Source organism: Penicillium atrosanguineum (genome assembly GCF_028827265.1).
Source record: "Penicillium atrosanguineum strain IBT 20685 chromosome Unknown utg000006l_segment0_segment0, whole genome shotgun sequence".
Classification (NCBI taxonomy): Eukaryota; Fungi; Ascomycota; class Eurotiomycetes; order Eurotiales; family Aspergillaceae; genus Penicillium; species Penicillium atrosanguineum.
In genome coordinates, this window is record NW_026623138.1 from 522,290 (window position 1) to 540,813 (window position 18,524).

The 18,524-nt window shown below is 50.3% G+C and overlaps 10 protein-coding genes across 10 annotated transcripts; 4 read left to right on the forward strand and 6 right to left on the reverse strand.

Moving 5' to 3' along the window:
• Positions 1–593: 593 nt before the first annotated feature.
• N7443_007306 (uncharacterized protein) lies at positions 594–1,667 on the reverse strand (the record flags this gene model as incomplete). Its single annotated transcript, XM_056887362.1, has 4 exons — positions 594–663; positions 742–1,044; positions 1,094–1,207; positions 1,276–1,667. 4 exons carry the CDS (start codon positions 1,665–1,667, stop codon positions 594–596), a joined length of 879 nt encoding a protein of 292 aa, XP_056739053.1.
• A 1,711-nt stretch (positions 1,668–3,378) lies between these two features.
• N7443_007307 (uncharacterized protein) lies at positions 3,379–4,569 on the forward strand (the record flags this gene model as incomplete). The annotated part of the gene is made up of 1 exon (XM_056887363.1): positions 3,379–4,569. The coding sequence occupies one exon, from the start codon at positions 3,379–3,381 to the stop codon at positions 4,567–4,569; it is 1,191 nt and encodes a 396-aa protein (XP_056739054.1).
• A 49-nt stretch (positions 4,570–4,618) lies between these two features.
• Positions 4,619–5,356, reverse strand: N7443_007308 (GNAT family N-acetyltransferase; the record flags this gene model as incomplete). The annotated part of the gene is made up of 3 exons (XM_056887364.1): positions 4,619–4,633; positions 4,699–5,142; positions 5,213–5,356. The coding sequence occupies 3 exons, from the start codon at positions 5,354–5,356 to the stop codon at positions 4,619–4,621; spliced, it is 603 nt and encodes a 200-aa protein (XP_056739055.1).
• A 909-nt stretch (positions 5,357–6,265) lies between these two features.
• N7443_007309 (uncharacterized protein) lies at positions 6,266–7,309 on the forward strand (the record flags this gene model as incomplete). Its single annotated transcript, XM_056887365.1, has 1 exon — positions 6,266–7,309. The coding sequence occupies one exon, from the start codon at positions 6,266–6,268 to the stop codon at positions 7,307–7,309; it is 1,044 nt and encodes a 347-aa protein (XP_056739056.1).
• Positions 7,310–8,069: 760 nt separating this feature from the next.
• N7443_007310 (putative ribosome associated DnaJ chaperone Zuotin) lies at positions 8,070–9,511 on the reverse strand (the record flags this gene model as incomplete). Its single annotated transcript, XM_056887366.1, has 3 exons — positions 8,070–9,116; positions 9,166–9,306; positions 9,359–9,511. The coding sequence occupies 3 exons, from the start codon at positions 9,509–9,511 to the stop codon at positions 8,070–8,072; spliced, it is 1,341 nt and encodes a 446-aa protein (XP_056739057.1).
• Positions 9,512–9,838: 327 nt separating this feature from the next.
• On the forward strand, positions 9,839–10,342 carry N7443_007311 (LYR motif-containing protein; the record flags this gene model as incomplete). Its single annotated transcript, XM_056887367.1, has 3 exons — positions 9,839–9,911; positions 9,995–10,171; positions 10,242–10,342. The coding sequence occupies 3 exons, from the start codon at positions 9,839–9,841 to the stop codon at positions 10,340–10,342; spliced, it is 351 nt and encodes a 116-aa protein (XP_056739058.1).
• Positions 10,343–10,569: 227 nt separating this feature from the next.
• On the reverse strand, positions 10,570–11,768 carry slt11 (Pre-mRNA-splicing factor ECM2; the record flags this gene model as incomplete). The annotated part of the gene is made up of 2 exons (XM_056887368.1): positions 10,570–11,577; positions 11,628–11,768. The coding sequence occupies 2 exons, from the start codon at positions 11,766–11,768 to the stop codon at positions 10,570–10,572; spliced, it is 1,149 nt and encodes a 382-aa protein (XP_056739059.1).
• Positions 11,769–12,349: 581 nt separating this feature from the next.
• Positions 12,350–13,593, forward strand: erg6 (sterol 24-C-methyltransferase; the record flags this gene model as incomplete). The annotated part of the gene is made up of 3 exons (XM_056887369.1): positions 12,350–12,553; positions 12,610–12,644; positions 12,699–13,593. 3 exons carry the CDS (start codon positions 12,350–12,352, stop codon positions 13,591–13,593), a joined length of 1,134 nt encoding a protein of 377 aa, XP_056739060.1.
• Positions 13,594–14,750: 1,157 nt separating this feature from the next.
• On the reverse strand, positions 14,751–15,929 carry N7443_007314 (uncharacterized protein; the record flags this gene model as incomplete). Its single annotated transcript, XM_056887370.1, has 1 exon — positions 14,751–15,929. One exon carries the CDS (start codon positions 15,927–15,929, stop codon positions 14,751–14,753), a length of 1,179 nt encoding a protein of 392 aa, XP_056739061.1.
• Positions 15,930–16,589: 660 nt separating this feature from the next.
• On the reverse strand, positions 16,590–17,654 carry N7443_007315 (alpha/beta fold hydrolase; the record flags this gene model as incomplete). The annotated part of the gene is made up of 1 exon (XM_056887371.1): positions 16,590–17,654. One exon carries the CDS (start codon positions 17,652–17,654, stop codon positions 16,590–16,592), a length of 1,065 nt encoding a protein of 354 aa, XP_056739062.1.
• Between the last annotated feature and the right edge of the window lie 870 nt (positions 17,655–18,524).

The window sequence follows — 18,524 nt, forward strand, 5'->3', positions numbered from 1 at the left end:
CATTGACTTCTGCTGGCCAAATCGGAGAGGAGAACGAGCGAGAACGATTGCGACCGAGTGCACGGCCGGTGTTTGGTCGTAGTTCGTGAACCCCGCAATAGAAAAATGTGCTTGACTCGCCTGTAGGCACCGTCCAATTTCTAATCAACCCCATTTGAACTTTGATGATTCGCCGGGATCCGCTTGTTCCTGGGCCGCCTTTCTCAACCATTCTGGCGCTCGGGCTTTGTATTCTGAAGCCACATGAACACCCATTTCTAGACGATCGCGATTTAGTTTTAGAGTCTGTGCGACATGTCCAATAGGAGGTGCTGGGTTAGAAATGATGACAGCATCTTTTAATTACATAGACTGTATGGTGGACTGCGCTGTTCCTACGTCACCTCACAAACTAAGGAATGCGAATTAAGGAAAATTAATGCTTTGCTTGAGCTGAAATTGGTCAAAGCATTGTAATGAGGAAACTGCAGTACAAGATTGCATGTCACTGCCTTCGTGTAGGCCAGTTCAAGAAGGATAATACTATAAACTAATATGTCAAGGAGAAATTCAATCTTTCAATGCCTCTTTCATGGAACTTTGGAGAGAGCAAATCAAAGGGCAAAGAAAGCCAGGACTGCCGAGAGCACGGGAATCAGTCCAGCTTGATACTGAACGGCACCACTAGTTGCCATAGGAGAGCTAGATCCAGAAACAGAGGTAGAGGTAGAAGTAGCGCCAGTACCAGAGGCCGAGGCAGACCCAGAGGTGCGACCCTCACCAGCGGCGAGAGTCTTGTTCGCGACGAGAGGCTCGAGCATAACCGGCTGAGCTGCACAAGTAGAGTTCATGGCTAGCATGCACTTCTCATCAGTACAGATGCTCTGGTATTGCGGGCCCTGTGCCTTGATAGCGGTGGTCTTGGGTGCGCAGCGAGAGTCAAACAGGGTCTCAAGGGCTGTGGCGACGGCGTTGATGTCCGACTTTGCAACACCGAAAGAAGCAGCAGCCATGCCGACCTGCTCAATGAAGTAGCCCACCTCGTTGGGGTCGAGAACCATAAACCTGCCCAAGATGTGAGTACGTGCAGCACTAGGTGATGATCAGAACTTACTTGTGAACCTCGTACATGCTACCCTGTCCAGCATAAGCAGAGAAGCCGGTCATGCCCACACCGGAGCAGCCAAGCAAGCTTCCAAAGAACTGATAGAGGTGAGTCATCAGCTTACTGATCAAGGAGATCTGATGTTAGCTCATATTTTTGGTATTGGGTCACGGTAGAAGAGATTGACTTACTATTGGTTTGATGACATGTCGTTGGCAGGCATGTTCTTCATGAGAGGGGCAGCGGCACCTCCATCCAAGAAGTTCTTCGCAACACCCATCTTTCCTCCGTTGTTGCTGGAAGCGAGGCCACCATCGAAGTACGGCATCAGGTTGACTTTGGTGCCGTTGTACATGCCATCCGCGCTCAAGATACCGGGGACACTAACACCAACATTTGGCTGAGTGTAGTTACCGATGACGACAGTGTTGACAAGCAGGGTCAGGAGGGTATACTGGTTGGTGGCATTGTTGGTTTTCAGCAATGCTGTCGTATAGTAGTCGCAGATGGATTCATTACTTGGGCGCTGGGCAACAGCTGCACCAACCGTGGCCAACGCAACGACGATGGATTTGAAAAGCATGATTGCTGTACAGTCGAAGCTAGGCAATAAGAATTGGAAAGTGCTGGATGAAAACAAAATTCAGAGAGAAAAAGGTTCCAAGTTGAGAAAAAGCCGGGCTTAAGAAGAGCCAGGCGCCTTCTCCCCCTTCTTCTTCGCTAACAGCTTTAGCCGGGTTGCCTACCTAGCAATGAAATAGCCCATTCTACATTGGGCAGCCGTACGGCTTCTCATACTTTTACTTTTCCCAGATACCTATTTAGGGAGGTGGGTCGGACCCTGCTTTACGAACAGATACGTACATATCTCAATAGTTAGCTTGAACAGGCTAGTCTAATTTAGCCATTCCGTGGCAACCCCTGCCGAACTGTATTGTACTCACTGGTAATAGTGGACGAGTCAGTATTATAATACCGTAATAAGCCTTAAGATTTGATTGATCTTTGAAGCAATCGACAGAACAAGGAAAACCCCTTAATTTTTTTTGGACGCCCAGATGACTCCCTGGCGAGCGGAAGGAGGAATACCGCGATTGTATTATGGACAAGATCATGGCTTCTGCTTTGGAGGATCAGGCCAAAAAGTGTGCTGAATGCGGTTTGAAGGATCCGAACAAATTTGTGAAGACACTGAAGGAGAATAACAAGTCTGAGACTGTCTTTCACCCGGCAATGTAGAAGGATTGTTATTTATCGATTAGCAAACTAGCAAATCGGCTTTAATACTTTTTTGAGTTCTTCATTTATTGGTTTCAGGCAATGTTCGTAGTTGAGGAATCGGGAGATTAACATGGCTACCGCATTGTCCTCGGGTGGGCACACGGAACGGACAACATCTTGTGCTTCCTAGCCCCACAAACAGAATACGAAGTTTCATTAAAGAATATGCCATAACATCAAAAACATCAAAAATGGCACATACACGTGGAGGGATTCACAAATGTAGTTCTTTCAGACAAAGAAAGCTCGATGCTCCAAGACCGTCAAAGTTGGATTATCCCGATTGGCATCCCCGCTATCGGATTACGTTATGGCGGACTTCTGGCCGCGGGGTGGATCTTGACTCATGAAATATGATCGCGAAAAGGCGCGAACCTCGCCTTACCAACTCATCCAAACACAGAATGTCCACAGAACAATGTCCGGAGCCTGGGTCTTTCGGTATCCATGGCTTCTCCCACTCGAGCGATGACTGTCCGTGCGTCCGCTGTGATTGAAGGGTTATGCTGACTGGGGCAGTTACATTCGCACTAGACGACATTGATCTTGATCTGCAAGGTTTCAATGACCAGGGTCTAGATGCACATATCAAAAATGATGTCTTGAACCTCTCAACTCGATCCAGGCATCTCGCCTCCGCGCCTGATCTAACAAATGAATTCTCGGAATCATTTCCTTCAATCGAGACATCTGCAAACCGCAATACTTTTTCAGTGCAAGGCTCATGGAGCAGTCAAAATGATGTTCAAAATAATTTTCTAAATGATATCCAAAATGAATTTCCTCCGGGCGCTATATCAAGAGGCTCGTCGTGGGCCTCGACTCCGGACTTTGACACCATCGAGCCAGCGGCACTTTTCGAATCTGCTCCAATTACGGAAAACGCACCGGGTTTCCCCATAGCTTTCTCGCAATTTCCAAATACCACTCAGGGCAGAAGGACTCTTCCCCGTCGGAGAAGTCGATATCACATCTCCCGATCAGAGCAAAATTCGACTACGACATACATTCCCATGCCATCCGCCTTGGATCCGATGCAGCGATGGCAGGAATCTCCACCCGAAGATGAACCTGCATCCCTGACTGCCATTATGAATGCAATGGGCGATATCCCGCCAAGTGCAAATGCCGATGCCCAAATTCACCCTAGGTCTTCGAACGCATTTCGACACCATCGTCGTGCCCCATCCACGACCAGCGCCGGATCAAGCCCGTCCTCTACAGACTCAGCCTGGTCATCAGCAGGTGGTTCAACATCTCGACATGGCCGAAACCGAAGATCCCGTGTGACAAAGGTTAAAGCGAATGACGGCAAACCTCGTATCTTCTGCTGCACTTTTTGCTGCGACCGCTTCAGAACGCGATACGAATGGGTCCGCCACGAAAAGTCGCTCCATCTAAATCTAGAAACATGGTATTGCGCACCCCTTGGATCATCAGTCTTCTCCCCGATCACCGGAAGACAACACTGCGCCTATTGCAACGCCCTAGACCCATCGCCAGCTCATCTCACCGAACACCACCACGAAGAATGTCAAACGCTCTCAAAGGAACTCCGCTCTTTTAACCGCAAAGACCACCTCGTCCAACATCTCCGCCACTTCCATCACGTCCAAACAACCCCCCTAATAGACGATTGGAAAATTGAAACAAAGAATATAACCTCGCGATGCGGATTCTGCTCTGAAACAATGCCCAACTGGGACGAAAGAACAGACCATCTCGCCAAACATTTCCGGCGCGGATTCACGATGAAAGACTGGAAAGGCGAACACGAATTCCCACCATCCATAGCAGCACATCTCAAAAACGCATACCCGCCCTACCTTCTCGGCTGGGAATCCGAGAGTATCGTCCCCTTCTCCGCAACGAGCACGGATGTCCGCCATCAGTACGCACAAGTATCTTCCCGAGTCTTCGCAGCCGAGAGAGAAGAAGCAGGATCTGATCCCAGCCTCGGGTTCCCTGATCCGAATAAATCCGAATTCGATAACTTTCTGAACGTCTTCACTCGCCACCTTGGACGGTATGCGCGCGGACAGATGAAACAGGGTATCTTTCCGACAGATGAGATGTTCCAGAAAGAGTCGAGGAGAGTTCTTTTTGATGGTGAGGATGCATGGGATCAGACTATTGCCGATAATCCAGACTGGTTATCTGCATTTCGACAATTACACTGTGAACCCATTGAGCAAAGAGAGTGATTAAGTCGAAGTAACGAGATCTATGAATAATGCCCTATTCTGTCCCCGTTCAATACGGCAAAATCTATCCCTCATTAGCAACCCACAATTCCAAACAATCCAGATGGAAAAATAAAACATGTAACATACCATATCAAACCACCCACCGCCCGCAAAGCCAACCTGACTAACCCCCAAATTCTTAAACCCACAGCTCTCATAAAATCCAATCAAGTGATCATGTGCAATAAGCGCAAGTCTCTCCCCATCAATATTCCCTTTGATATAATCGACATAATCTCTAACGAATGCCTTTCCAATCCCCCCGCCCTGAAACTCAGGCGTCATGACAACAGAATGGACAGCAACCGTCTTACCCAACGGATCATTCCCGATAAGCTGGCCGCCTAATGTCCATGGCTTACCAGGTGGTAGAGAGCGCCAATTCTCGGGCATCAGCATTGAGCCGTCAGTTATAACGGGTGTGGAACTGCGCATGCCGATTATGTGACCGATTAGGCGGTCGGAGTGGGAGTGATCTCTAAGGAAGAGGCCGATACTTAGGGTAGGTATTTGGTTTAGGCGGTAGAGGAACTGATGTTCGAATTCGTCAGATGGATTTCTAGGGCTGGTAGCGTATTTTCATTTCATTGGTAAGGGGTACCTTTTCTTCTGAACACCGTTCATGTTCAGGGAATGCGCTCTCAACAATAACGCAGGACTTCACGTCTGCGACGGATAGAGGGCGGAGGTAAAAGTCCAACCCTGAGAGGGCTGGGCATCGTGATAGGTGTTTGGTAGGAGCCATTTTAAATTCCGATTTAGTTATTACCATACTACTATTGTGTCCGTGGTTTCTTCTTTTATAGAATTATCGAGATTGGAGGTGGTTACACCTTACACCCTACGCCCGATACGCGACCCACTTTTCGCACCCTACAGGTTGGGGTTGAGGGGCTGGGTTATGGGTTCTTCTACTGTATGTGGCTTGTGCAGTGTGATCCGTCGGTCTCCGCTAATTCGGTGGAGGGAATGCGATGCTTTCATTGGAGTAAGTTTGCTAGACTTCGTCTTATAGACAGTAATCTCGGAAACCGGTTTCACCACCGGCGCATAAGGGTAGGAAATACTAATCGGCGGAATGCTTGCGGAGGTTGGATGTTGTCAGATTCATTTAGATAAGAGGCCAAAAAAGTATTTCTCCATGTATGAATCCGACGCGGATAGAGAGGGGCAATATGAGGTTTATTATGCTCTGAATGTGCGTGACTAGCGCATTTTACCAGCGTGGAATACTGACTGTGCAGAGCTAGGATTGTGCACAGCCACTCTACCTCCTAGGTTCCCGACCTTGAAATTCTAAGCCTCCAATCGGGGCTATACAATGCAGTGACCAATAATAAACTTCATATCTTGTTGGCTAACGGCGGCAACGAAACCAATGTTGATAAAGTCGTTGGAGTGTTGGGAGGCTATTAAATTGCTGATATAGACTTACCAACACAACCTAATGGGGCGGAATGTGATACACCTGAGAAGAGCGTAAGGCGCGTTAGTGAGGCTGAGCAGTCATCAGGCAATGCCTTTCACCACGATGAGGCTCAAAAATGAACAATGGCCGTCATATTTAACGCCCGTCTTATCTTGAGGAGGTGTACACACCTAATCTGCAACCACTTTCTATACATTATTCACCTTTCGGTTATAGCAGTACAAAATGAACTCTGATTCCAATGTGGACGATCTGAGCACAGAAATGGCAAGCGCTAGCTTGGACGATGGAGGCACAGATCCTGAGCAGCTGCTGTTTAAGCCTCCCCTTGACAGCAAAGCCTACAAGTCTCTGGACGACATCCCTCGTTACCTGTATCGCGTTTTTGTCCCTTCCTCCGACGCGAAGACGGACAGTATATGGGTGCGTTCAAAATCAGTTTTACAAGGGCGCAGCTCTTCTACCAAGGACATTTTCGACTACGAAAATCAACAGAGTATAGCCTATCAGCTCAATATGCACCTTAGATGGCGGAGAAACGGCTATGCTGAGAACAATTTCGTATCTTGGACCAGCTCATTACTCTTCGCAATCCAGTACATCTACTACAGACGCTTCAAAGACCATGACAAGCCGAGTTTGAACGATATTGAGTTGCATGTCATAGACACGACATCATTCCCGACAGGCACATTCATGCGCGACTTGGATTTGATGGACTTTTTCGGTGAATACGACTATGATAGACATCCTCACTATTACCCACCCAACTACAACCTGCCCAATTTAAGGACATTTCGCAATGAGCACCTTGAAGGCTATTATTTTGGCGAATATCTCTCGCAAGGGTCACTGAAGATTGAGAGTAACTTTCAAATGATAACTGCGAACGTTCTTTTCGACAATGATCGCCTACATCGTCTACAGCCTGCTTTCGCCGCTCTCTATAGGGACCCAGAAGATGGAGTTCCAAAGTGGGCAGACGCAGTTATAGATCTTCGTAAGGCTATCTGGCCCCAAACCACCCGACTACTTTCTTCGGCGGAAATTAATCGCCGGTTGCAAGCTGTCAAAGAGATCGTGGACAATTCTGCACCTAGCTATAGGTTCCCTCTTGGAATCTACCTTGCAGCACTTACCGGCACCGAGTCAACAACAGAAGACCAAGGTACCGCGGATGACAATGTTATCTTCCAATTCTTTCGACTCGGGACCTGGGACGGTAGGTTACGAGCCACTCTCACCCCAAGGAGAAGACACGTTTACTGACCATCCACCGTGCAGGTCAAGAACATTCCGGATTTCAACCTTTCAATTTTGATGTGATCGCTCCGGACACAATGCCTGAGCTAAAGCATGTTCAAACACTTGTTCGCGAAACACATAAACACTTCTTGTTGACACAGGCACTAAGTCAGTTGATGCCCACAGTCTCCTATCCCCCCATCTAACACGGTAACATAGATTCCCTCAGAGAGGCCCAAACAAATATTCGGAACTTACAAGTGATGACCGTACCTTCAGGAAATGCCGTTGGCGCCATTATTATGAGCGATCCGAATCGGGCATTAGAACGTGTTGGCCGGAAGGTCCAGTTGAAGCTCCGCATAGTACAAGGGCTCTGCGGTAGAACTGTATCCGCAAACGCATAGACCCTGGTGTAGGTAGTGATATCATTTGGCTTATTTCTCTTCTACACACATCGATAGCTACATCAACTACAGTTCTCTGAACCTCTGAACCCTGTGATGAATTACATACACAATTATTTCATCTAATATTCTGAACTAGTGATCTTTTATACGAAATATCACATTACACTCGTGTTCACGTGAGATTATTTAGGTAGATGCATAGCCTATGGTTGTTATATCGAGAAAAAGGGTTTGTGGGGAGCGGACTATGGCTCGGGGAAACTACCTAATCTACAGAGGGAGTATAATGATAGACGATAAATTTTAATGCATTCGTCTCCAAACTCTATGGCATAAACACAGTCATCACCCGGCCAAGCCGGTCATGGTCTAATTTAAACGAAGACCTTAGCATCACCCTCCTTGATCTTACCAGCCTCAACGAGACGCTTAGCCTCAGCAGTATAAGCAGCCTTAACAGCAGCGCCATCCTTGCCGGCAATAGAAAGCTTCTCAGCCAAAGCAGCAAGCTCATCAACATCAATCTTGCCCATGATAAGCTCAACATCACCAAGCACAGAGTCAACCTGTCCAGCAGACGCCTCGCCATCGGCAAAGTAGTTAACGTCCTTGACAGAGCCCTTGAGAACACGCTTGTTCTTCTTAGCAGCGTTCTTGGCGGCCTCCTTGTTCTTCTTGTTCTTCTCACGCTCAGCCTTGGCGGTTTCCTCGGCCTCCTTCGCGGCCTTCTCCTCGGCTTCCTTAGCGGCCTTCTTCTCGTCGGCGATACGCTTAATCTCGTCCTCCTTGGCCTTGCGCTTGGCATCCTTGCCGGCACGGGCCTGCTGGCGGAACTTCTTGATACGCTCGTCGAGAGCGAGGACCTCATCGACCATCTCGCGGAGGCGGGCGTTGTCCTCAGCCTTGCGCTTGCTGCGGGCGTTGGCATTCTTCTTCTCGGTTTGACGCTTCTGGTGGCGGCCTTCGCCGTCATCGGGGATATCCTCATCGAGGTACTCGAATGAGCGCCACGAGTCGAAGTTGTACCAAAAGTTGTAGAAGCTCTCGACATCCTGCTGGGTGCTGTTGTCGTCACCGAACAAGGGAACGGGCTGCTTGTTGGAGAAACGGCCCTCGGCGACAAATGTGGGGCCCCAGGCCTTGTAGAGACCCTTTTTGGCGATGGTGCTCTTGCTGGGGGAGTCGACATCGGCGGCCTCGTCGACGGAGTCGAATTGGCGGCGGCGGGTGGGGTCCAGGAGGAGCTCGGTGGCCTTCTGGATACACTTGAAGAAGCGGTCATCCTCGTCGGACTGGCCCATGGCGGCCTTCTTGTCGGGGTGGTGGCGGAGAACCTTCTTGCGGTGGGCACGCTTGATCATGTCGGGGGTTGCGCGCCAGCGGTACTTGGACAGACCGAGAACGGCGTAGTGGTCCTGGCCCTGCTAGTTGTTAGAACAATCATATGGAGAGAGCTGATTCTAGACCGACCTTCCAGTCCTTAGCCTCACGCTGAAGCATCATGGGGTCCTCGTTATCGGAGAAGTCATCTTCATCTTCCTCCTCGGTCTTCTTGACAGTCTTCTCAGCCTGGATGCGCTCATCCTCGGAGAAAGTGCGGTTGTGACGCTTCTATAAGGGGGTCAGTAATGAAACGAAAGGTTGCCCGCAGATAAGAACGTACACGGCGGGCGTAGGCAAGGAAGTGCGGGCCCACGGGCTCGATAGTGCGCTGAGTGGCAGGAGACAAGCTACCGACGGCCTTGAAGTCCTTGTCGGCAGTCCAGCCCGAAGGCAGAGACGGGAGAGAAACGTTGACAACCTGCACAGAAGCCATTGCGTTGGATTGTGATGACGGACAAAGCGTTGTGGGAGAAGTGGATTTTTTTGCGTACCTTTTTTTTCTGCCTCGAATGTCCGCCCGCCAATCACAACTCGGATGATCGGGACTTGCGCTACTTCTCTGCATTTAACGTTGTCGGATCTTGATTTTCGAGGTCTTTTTGATTTCATTCTACTCTTCGACTATTCCTCAGTGCTTTCGGTCCTCCTTGTGGTTTTAGCGACACATCCGGCGGTTCATTTACCACCTGGTCTCCCCAGTCACTATTTGCCTCATCCCGATACAATCACTAGGAATCTTCTTAGCCTCCAATCTTTCACAATGGCTACTCCCAGTCTTCCTGCGCTGAGCGCATATCGCCAAATTCTGCGTGCTACCCGCATCGCCTTCCACAGTTCGTTTCACTGCCGTGCTACGCTTGCACTGCGTCGCCAGTCTGCATGAGACCTAGGGATCAAACGACTAACATACTTCCAGATGACAACCGAGTCCTCCTAGCCGCTCGCGCAGAGGCCCGCCGCAACTTCGACGAGAACCGCCGCGTCGGTATCGACACCGGCCTGCAGATCAACAATGCCATCGAGGTTGCGACCATTCTGCGCCACAACATCGTGCAAGGTTCTCGTGAAAATGGAAACGAGGAGGCTAAGTGGCGTATGTGCTATGGCCCCGTTGCAACGGAAGAGACCGGGTGCCAGATTACATACTAACAGCTGGACTACAGAATTGAACATTCACGACCAAATCGAGCGCGGCGACAATGACAGCATCAAGATTGGTAACCAGGACGTCAAGATTCACAAGGCCTGCTCTTCTTCTTCTTAATCGTCTTATGATCCGTGACCCATTCTTTGCATACATGACAGTTACAAACAGTCGTGAGAAATTCCAGCGCTGCTGGATGTATTATACTATACCCAACTCTTTTATTACATTTGGCGTCCCCGGGGTATTTTTGAGATGGATACTGCATAGAATCATCCTAAGACAAACATGAACCAAGCCAACGCCCGCTGTGTGTAAACCATGCAACTTCCTTATAACTTGACCGTTTAATCGCCGTTCATACTGGCGTACTGGACATCGCCGGAGCCAGGTGGCGGTGCCACGGCATAGCTCTGTGCCCTCTGTTGGGTAGTAGCGTCTCCAGCGGCCGTAATGGCCTTCCTATCAGAGCCCTTAGCCGGGGCACCGACGGCGGATCTGCCCTCGCGAGCATTCTTGATACGCTCTTCGCGGTCCAGATTATCGAGAGGCTTGGGCTTACCCCAGCGCACGCGCAATGGGCAGCCCTGGATAATGGCCTTGCCTTGACACTTCTCAGCGGCGGCTTCGGCTTCGGCGCGGTTGACAAAGTTGACGAAAGCGCAGTGGGAGCGGTGAGAGCAGACGAGCGAGCGGAGCTGGCCGAACTCTGAGAAGAATGATCGCAGAGCGTGTTCGGGCAGGTCGTCTTCCACGCCGGTCACGAAGAGGGAGGTAATATTGGGGTCGGATGGGGGTATGATGTCTGTAGCTGATGGCGGGAGTTGCACAGTACCTGGGAACCCACGGCCGCCCCGAGCACCGCCGCGTCCACCACGTCCGGGCAGCTTATTACCCAGTCGGCCTTCACTGGTACGCGTCGGACCAGGTCCATTTCCATATCGGCTGTGTGTGCGCGGTTGATCCTTCGAGCTCGACTCCTCCGCCTCAGCTCCCTCGGACGGCCCTTCGATCCGGCGCGGCTTCCGGTAGTAAGGTTCACTCTTGGCTAAACGTCGGAGAAGCTCGCGCGCCTTGTCATCGGTCTTCTCATATTCCTCGGTCGCGCCGAGACCCTCCTCGATTTCCTTCTCGTGGTTCTGCGCATAGTATTCACGATTGATAGAGCTCTCGGGACCGGGAGCGACCATCTTCAACGCGGCATCGCGGACCACGATCGGCAAGCCGAAGGACAGATCCAGCATGCAGCATTGGCAGCAGTTCTTCAGACGAGCGCAGGTAAGGCAAATGGTGGTGCGCTTCTGGCGCGAGGTTCGGTCGGCTTTCCAGCGGAAGATGGTGAAAGGGCGGGTACACTGGTCATGTTAACTCTGTGTCAAGCTTCAGTGGATGAGTAAAAACTTACAATCTTGCATTCTGCACCATGGTCTTCCTTGATCATCTGCACGTAAGGGTTTTCGGGAAGACAGTTCTCACAGACGGATGGGAAGTCAGTAGACTCCCAACCGGAGCGGTTGAGGTCGTGCTTGATCTGTGGTGCAGCCATGGTGTGTGGAGAGCAAGACTTGACATCTCATAAAGAAGTTGATACTGCGGTGGCGCGCGTGGCTGGTGCATCACGTGACGCTGTCAGGATCCCGCTTTCCTTACGATGTCGATTCTTTCGTGTGTTGGTGTGTTTCGATAAGAAGGACTCCAATTAGGGATTGATGACCATCAGAAGCCTCTCATTTGATCCGAGAACCCCCTTTATCATAGTCTAGTCCTCTAGCTTACCCCAGATGCCATCGTCCAACATCAGGTCACCCCAGGCAAATTCCGGAGGGGCCAGCTACCGACGCCGCCACAACACGGAAGTCGTCGACTCCGCTGCTCCAATCTCGACTCGGCCTAGTTTAGGGGGCTCCGTGATTGGCCTGCAGAAAAAAGTGTCTTCTATTTATCTCCTTTCGCAACCTCCTTAATTCTTTTCATTCACTTCCAATTCTCTTGTAATTCCCTTCTTCGCACCGTTGGGTCCTCAATTGCCACTTTTTTCGCTCTCCTTCCGCGACCCGGTGTTCTCTTTTTCTCCGTTGAATTCTTCTCCCCCCTTTCAATCCCCACCTTTTCTCCAACCCCTTCAAAATGGCTCCCGCTGCTCTTGAACGCGAGGATTTGGCGCGCGATGCTGCCTTCAAGCAGGCTCTCCACGGAAAGTCTGCTAAGGCCCGTGGTGGTCTGACTGCCATGCGTGGCAAGGACGCTGCTGCCCAGAAGGCTGCCGTCGACGAGTACTTCAAGCACTGGGACAACAAGGGCCATGCTGATGAGACCGACGCTGACCGTGAGGTATGGCTTTTTGCGCTAACTCTGCCATTGGCACTGCTAACATGATTTTTGCGCAGGCTCGCCGAAAGGAATATGCTACCCTGACCCGACAGTACGTGATCCCCTTTGTGCAACCCACTGCACCACGGTACTAACATCTCTCCAGCTACTACAACTTGGCCACCGATTTCTACGAGTACGGCTGGGGCTCTTCCTTCCACTTCTGTCGTTTCGCCTTCGGCGAGCCCTTCTACCAGGCCATCGCCCGCCACGAGCACTACCTCGCCATGCAGACTGGTATCACCGAGGACATGAAGGTTCTGGACGTCGGCTGCGGTGTCGGTGGACCTGCCCGTGAGATCGTCAAGTTCACCGGTGCCCACGTCACCGGCCTCAACAACAACGACTACCAGATCGATCGCGCCACTCACTACGCCGAGAAGCAGGGTCTCTCTGACAAGATGGCCTTCGTCAAGGGCGACTTCATGCAGATGAAGTTCCCCGACAACAGCTTTGACGCTGTCTACGCCATTGAGGCCACCGTGCACGCCCCCGAGCTGGTCGGTGTCTACTCTGAGATTTTCCGTGTCCTCAAGCCCGGCGGCACCTTCGGTGTCTACGAGTGGTTGATGACCGACGAGTACGACAACGACAACCCCGAGCACCGCCGCATCCGTCTCGGTATTGAGCAGGGTGACGGTATCTCCAACATGGTCCGCATCTCCGAGGGTGTCCAGGCCATGAAGGACGCCGGCTTCGAACTCAAGCACCACGAGGATCTCGCTGCCCGCCCCGACGCTACCCCCTGGTACTACCCGCTGGCCGGTTCCTTTAAGCACATGGGTTCCCTCTGGGACTTCGTCACCATTGCCCGCATGACCTGGTGGGGCCGTGGTCTTGCTCACCGTTTCGTCGGTGCCGGTGAGACCATCGGTCTCTTTCCCAAGGGATCCCAGAAGACCGCCGACTCGCTCGCTCTGGCTGGTGACTGCCTGGTCGAGGGTGCGCAGAAGAACCTGTTCACTCCCATGTACCTGATGGTCGGCAAGAAGCCCGAGTAAGAAAAAAGGAGTTTTCTTTGTTCCTGTCCCGCGGCTTTTTGTCCCAATTTCCAAGATGGTTTCGCTTCTGCTGTTCATTATTTTTGCCCTATGCCTCTAGGAGACTCCCTTTGGCGTTCTCACCGCCCGCTGGTGTTGGTGATGATTTCTCTTATTTCCCTTTTCTTTGGTCTTAGATATGTAATAGTTATTGAGGCAAGATTCATGAGCCAATAATCGCATTTTCCATGGTTGGAATTATACATTTGAGTGTAGATGGCTATTATGTAGTTTTCTCCTAGACTTCATATATATTGAGGGCTCCACGTTGACCGGAACTGCGAAGGTCCGGGGCCCGGGGCAACGCTAGGCCTAACTCGAATAACTATGGACAAGGATCTAAAACAGATCACCAATGTTGGAAGCACTGGCCACCGGTTCAATTCCTTGAGTTTATATTCTGTGGAAATATTTGTTAAAAGCACGGAATACGAATCGAATGATACATATTATGACTTCCAATATCGAGAATCAGTGTTTGGAAACTGAGGTAAATATATACATCTTGTTCTAATATACTTCGGCCCTGTGCACGCTTCTGCTTATCTTCTATCCGAATACTCGTCACATATGACAAGCTCGCTCTCGACCAGTGTCTCCCCCGTGCCGATGTCAGTAACCGTGAGCGCAAGAAGTGGCCGGCGCAACCACTCAGCAATAGCCTCTATCCTATGTTATCCAGTGTTGTCCTTGGGGATACTCGATGCTGACATACTGACAGTGTAAGTCTTGCCAACTCCTGGAGGACCTGTAAGGACATTAGTCACAGGTAGCTATTTTTAGGCTACTGCACTTATCTAGATAGGAGACGGGAAAAGTATATAGCTACCTCCGCCCTTTGCCTCCCTATCGCACGTGGATATGCCTGCTCCCCGCTTCAAATTGATTACGCCTCATATGACAACTACAAAAGGAATGTTAGAGTCAAACAAAGCACCTGACATGGCACTGCAAGTATTCCTGTCCAAATTTAGTCGTTTCCGCAGTTGCCAGAGCTTGTGCGACCGGAACTAAGTGTCCATTACCAGATCAGATATGAGAAATCCAAAACAGAAATCAACAATCTTAAGCTGTCTCTCTGCTGCTGATATACAGTCATCTCTAATTAACAGGCGAAGTTAAAACTTGGGCTTCGGCCAGCCATCGATATCTCCATACCAGCGCGATCGGTAGATCTCATCGCCGATATTGATCTTGCGTCGCTTTCCGTTGACCACCAAGCTGGTATGGAAGCCACGGAACTTTTTCCACAAAGACTGCACATAAATGAAGCTTCCATCAGACGCGAGACTGAAACTCTTCAAGTCCGACTGCGGCAGCTCCTGCCACTCTCCGTCGCTGTTATAACCGTAGCGATCGTCGGTGGTGCACTCAAATCCTTGCATATATCTATCGGTGACGTTCTCATAATGCTCGGTAAACTGGCCGAGCTCGATATCGAAAGCATGCAGACCGCGGTCTTCCGAAACTAGGAACTTGCGCTGATTGGGGACGGGCACGAGATCGTGTAAACCGGCCCACCAGGGATACCCTTGACCCCATTCGGTCATGAGGTGGTACGCCTCCGGTATTTTATAGATTTTTCGATTATCCTTATTTAGTAGGCCAGTTGTAGCATTCCAAGGATAGCCAACGATAGTCCCGTATGCTGAAATTAGATCGGATCCGTCCGCGGCGGCATCTGTTCCAGCCGCCCATAACATCTGGCCTTGTTCGTCCCAGATCATGCCGTGAATAGCGCGTAGGCCAGTGATGTTTTGAATAATAGGAGGGTCGTCAGTAAGTGCATTGCCGGCGCTAGCGTTATACACGAGGATACCGTCCCAGGGTCGTTGGCCGGTGGTCGCGATAGCGAATCGCTGTCCCGGCAATGGCTCTACCGTATGCGCATTTCGAAGGAGCACAGTATCTAGACAGACAGCAAAGGTAATAAGTTTGTCGGTTCCCGGGTTGTCTGGGGTATAGTTGATGACGAGAGCCAGGTCACTGTAGATAGCACCGACACTAGTGCCATTATTCATCCATTTAACTTCGGTCGCATCGTTTGCATTGCTATAGAGACATTTCTGTAGTCCCGGGGGCAGATTCTGGGTGACGTCCTTGCGCGTGAAGCTCCATTTCACGTCCCCGTCGCGGTCATGGATCTTCAAGAGAGGAGGGACGCCGTATAGACCAGTGATGATATCCTGCCACGGCCGGTGGTCGGGCCGCAAACGCTCCTGCGGTTGAATGAGGGGGATATACCAAGTTTCAAAACCGAAGAGGAGGAGAACCCATCCTATTAATCGACCCAGCATAGCGACATGAGCCAGGGGGAGAGCTAGCCAGAGTTTCCTCCCTATTACCAAGCCGTCCGCAAGTTGAGACAGGAGCAGGACCAAAAATTGGGCCTAGCAGACCAATGCAGACTAAAGCCGAACCCCACGAGGGTCGCGGACCCTTTCGGACTCCGCACGTTGGACAAATCGAACACACCTTAGGCCTCGAGTCTGGATTTGGCAACTGGAAGTATTTGACTGATCGGGAAATGAGGCGTCAAAACATAAGCGAAGACTGTTGACTGCTTGCAGAGAACGCCAGCTTCGGCGGACAACGATTTTCTCAACGGTTCATTAAGAGAATCTCAGTAGATTGTATCATTTGTGTCCTACAGCGCTTGAGATTTGTGTGCGGAGTCGATAATGTTTTTTTTCCCTACGGGACCTAGCCAGCAATAAGGGCGGAGGTCGCACGCGGCTGAACCGCATTTTGTCAAGTCATAGACGGGGCGCCGAATGTTCCTTTCATTCACAAATCCTTTCGGCTATAGACGTGCTGGAGAGAATGCTCCTTGAAGTATTTAATCACCCCTGAATTCACCACGTCAGTTTCCGGAGCAAAATGACTTCATTCTTTGTGTAAACTATTAAAACTAACGAAAACTCCTTCTGTAGATGCAAAGATGCAAACAAGCACGACTAAGAGTCGGACTTGGTCTTGGTATACTCGCTGTCCAAGAATCCAGGCCACTCACTCGGCACTTCCTCTACTATAAATCTAAACAAGACAGCATTGACCTCTTTGGGCTTTTCAAAGTGCACAAAATGCGCAGCATCGATGGTGGCCTCTGTCAAGTTTGAGCAAGCCTCTTTCATGGGTTCTATGAGCCGCGAGCTCTTTGTGTCGCACACCAGATCCTTTATACCATGGATAAACAGTGCGGGCTGCTTTAACTTCCTCTCTCGACTTCCATTATATTCAGCATTCCGCTTATGGTGCAAATAATAGGCAGAGCCGCTCCAAAAACCAGTCTTCTGCATATCCCTGGCGAATGATTCGAAAACGTCATCAGGAAGCATTGACGGGCCGGTCATTTCCACGCTGGGTGGTTTCGGAAGGCCGTTCAGCCACCCGTTCTTGCGCACCGTAGCCATCATTACAGGGGTATGGCGATCTGGCAGCGCAGCTGGTTTGTTTGTGATTGCTTTGCAGAAACCGACAGCATCACTATCAAACCACTCGATGGCTTTTTCGAAATTTTCCTCGTAATGCTTCATGTAATCCCATTGTCCAAACTCGTATTCACCCGCCGGGTAGATTTCACGATTCACCAACGGAAGAAAGCCGTCCCAGCCAAGCTCGATAGTCGAGTATGGCACAGAGATACTAACGAGAGCTTTCACGGTTTCCGGATGTTGGATCGCGACCGAGGAAGTCACACCAGAGCCCCAGTCATGCCCCACCCATACAGCAGCCTTGCGGCCAGTGTCGGCTAGCAGGGCCATCATCCCCTCCACGAGAGCTTCTTGGCAGTAGTCATCAACGACACGCCGGGCGGTCGACTGCCCGTAGCCGGGCATATCGGGCGCGATAGCTCGGAAGCCTACTGCGGCAAAGGCATCGAGCTGGGCTTTCCAGGTGATGCCGGTGCTAGGCCATCCATGGATGAAGAGGATCAGAGGACCATCGACTGGGCCCGCTGCCAAGTAATGAATCTTCTTGTCGCCAGCATATGTGACGTCGTGGTGTGTGAGGGTAGCCATGATAGCAATTGTATGACCCAGCAACGAGTCTAGAAATGATCGGTGCTATTTATCTCACCAGGTGAGGGGTAAAGTGAGTGACTTATCTTGGCGAAAGAGCTGACTAGAAACCCACAACCCTACAGGGGTCAAGATGGGCGCGACAAGGCTGTCAAATGGATTTTGAACACTAACCGGACGTAGCATGATCCGTTCTCGTCATAGACGCCTTAAAGATGAAATGAGATTTTTGAGGCTTTGAAACCCTGTGCGCCCAGACCTTCCTGTATGGAACAAAAGCTTTGATCACAGACGTTCGCAGTTTCAAATAAAATAGTTACAGCATGTTCCCCACTTCGATGGTATAAACCCGGATTGTACGAGTCCAGAGTCTGGTTCAGCCTTTGAACCATCATCATCATTTTCGTTCAGATTTCCATCAGCCGGCCGTCGGGTTTTTACATGGTCTCACGTCAGCTGTGCACCTTCACATATCCGGCAACTCGCGCGGTTGCTAGAGTCTTATGGCTCTGAGGCAACATTCTTACGCTTTGAGCAACTAGTAGTCCTTGTCTGGAAACGAGAATGCTGTGACTATCGACCCTTCTACCAGATCGTACAATCTTTTTAGGACGTTCTCGAGGATATTGAGAGGGGCAGGTATCGCAATATTTCGACATTTAAGGAGGCTTATTCGCTCCTTTCGGGTACAGGCGGAGAGATAAGGTGAGAGTGTGAATAATAAAAGTTTTCGAGCTCTGCTATATTCAAAGAAAATGATATTGAATTGCAGCTATCTATCATATGGTCATCTGATCTGCCAAAAGAAGAAACACAGAAAGAAGATAGAAATAACTAAAACATTCCAATAAATGCATCAACGAACAATCG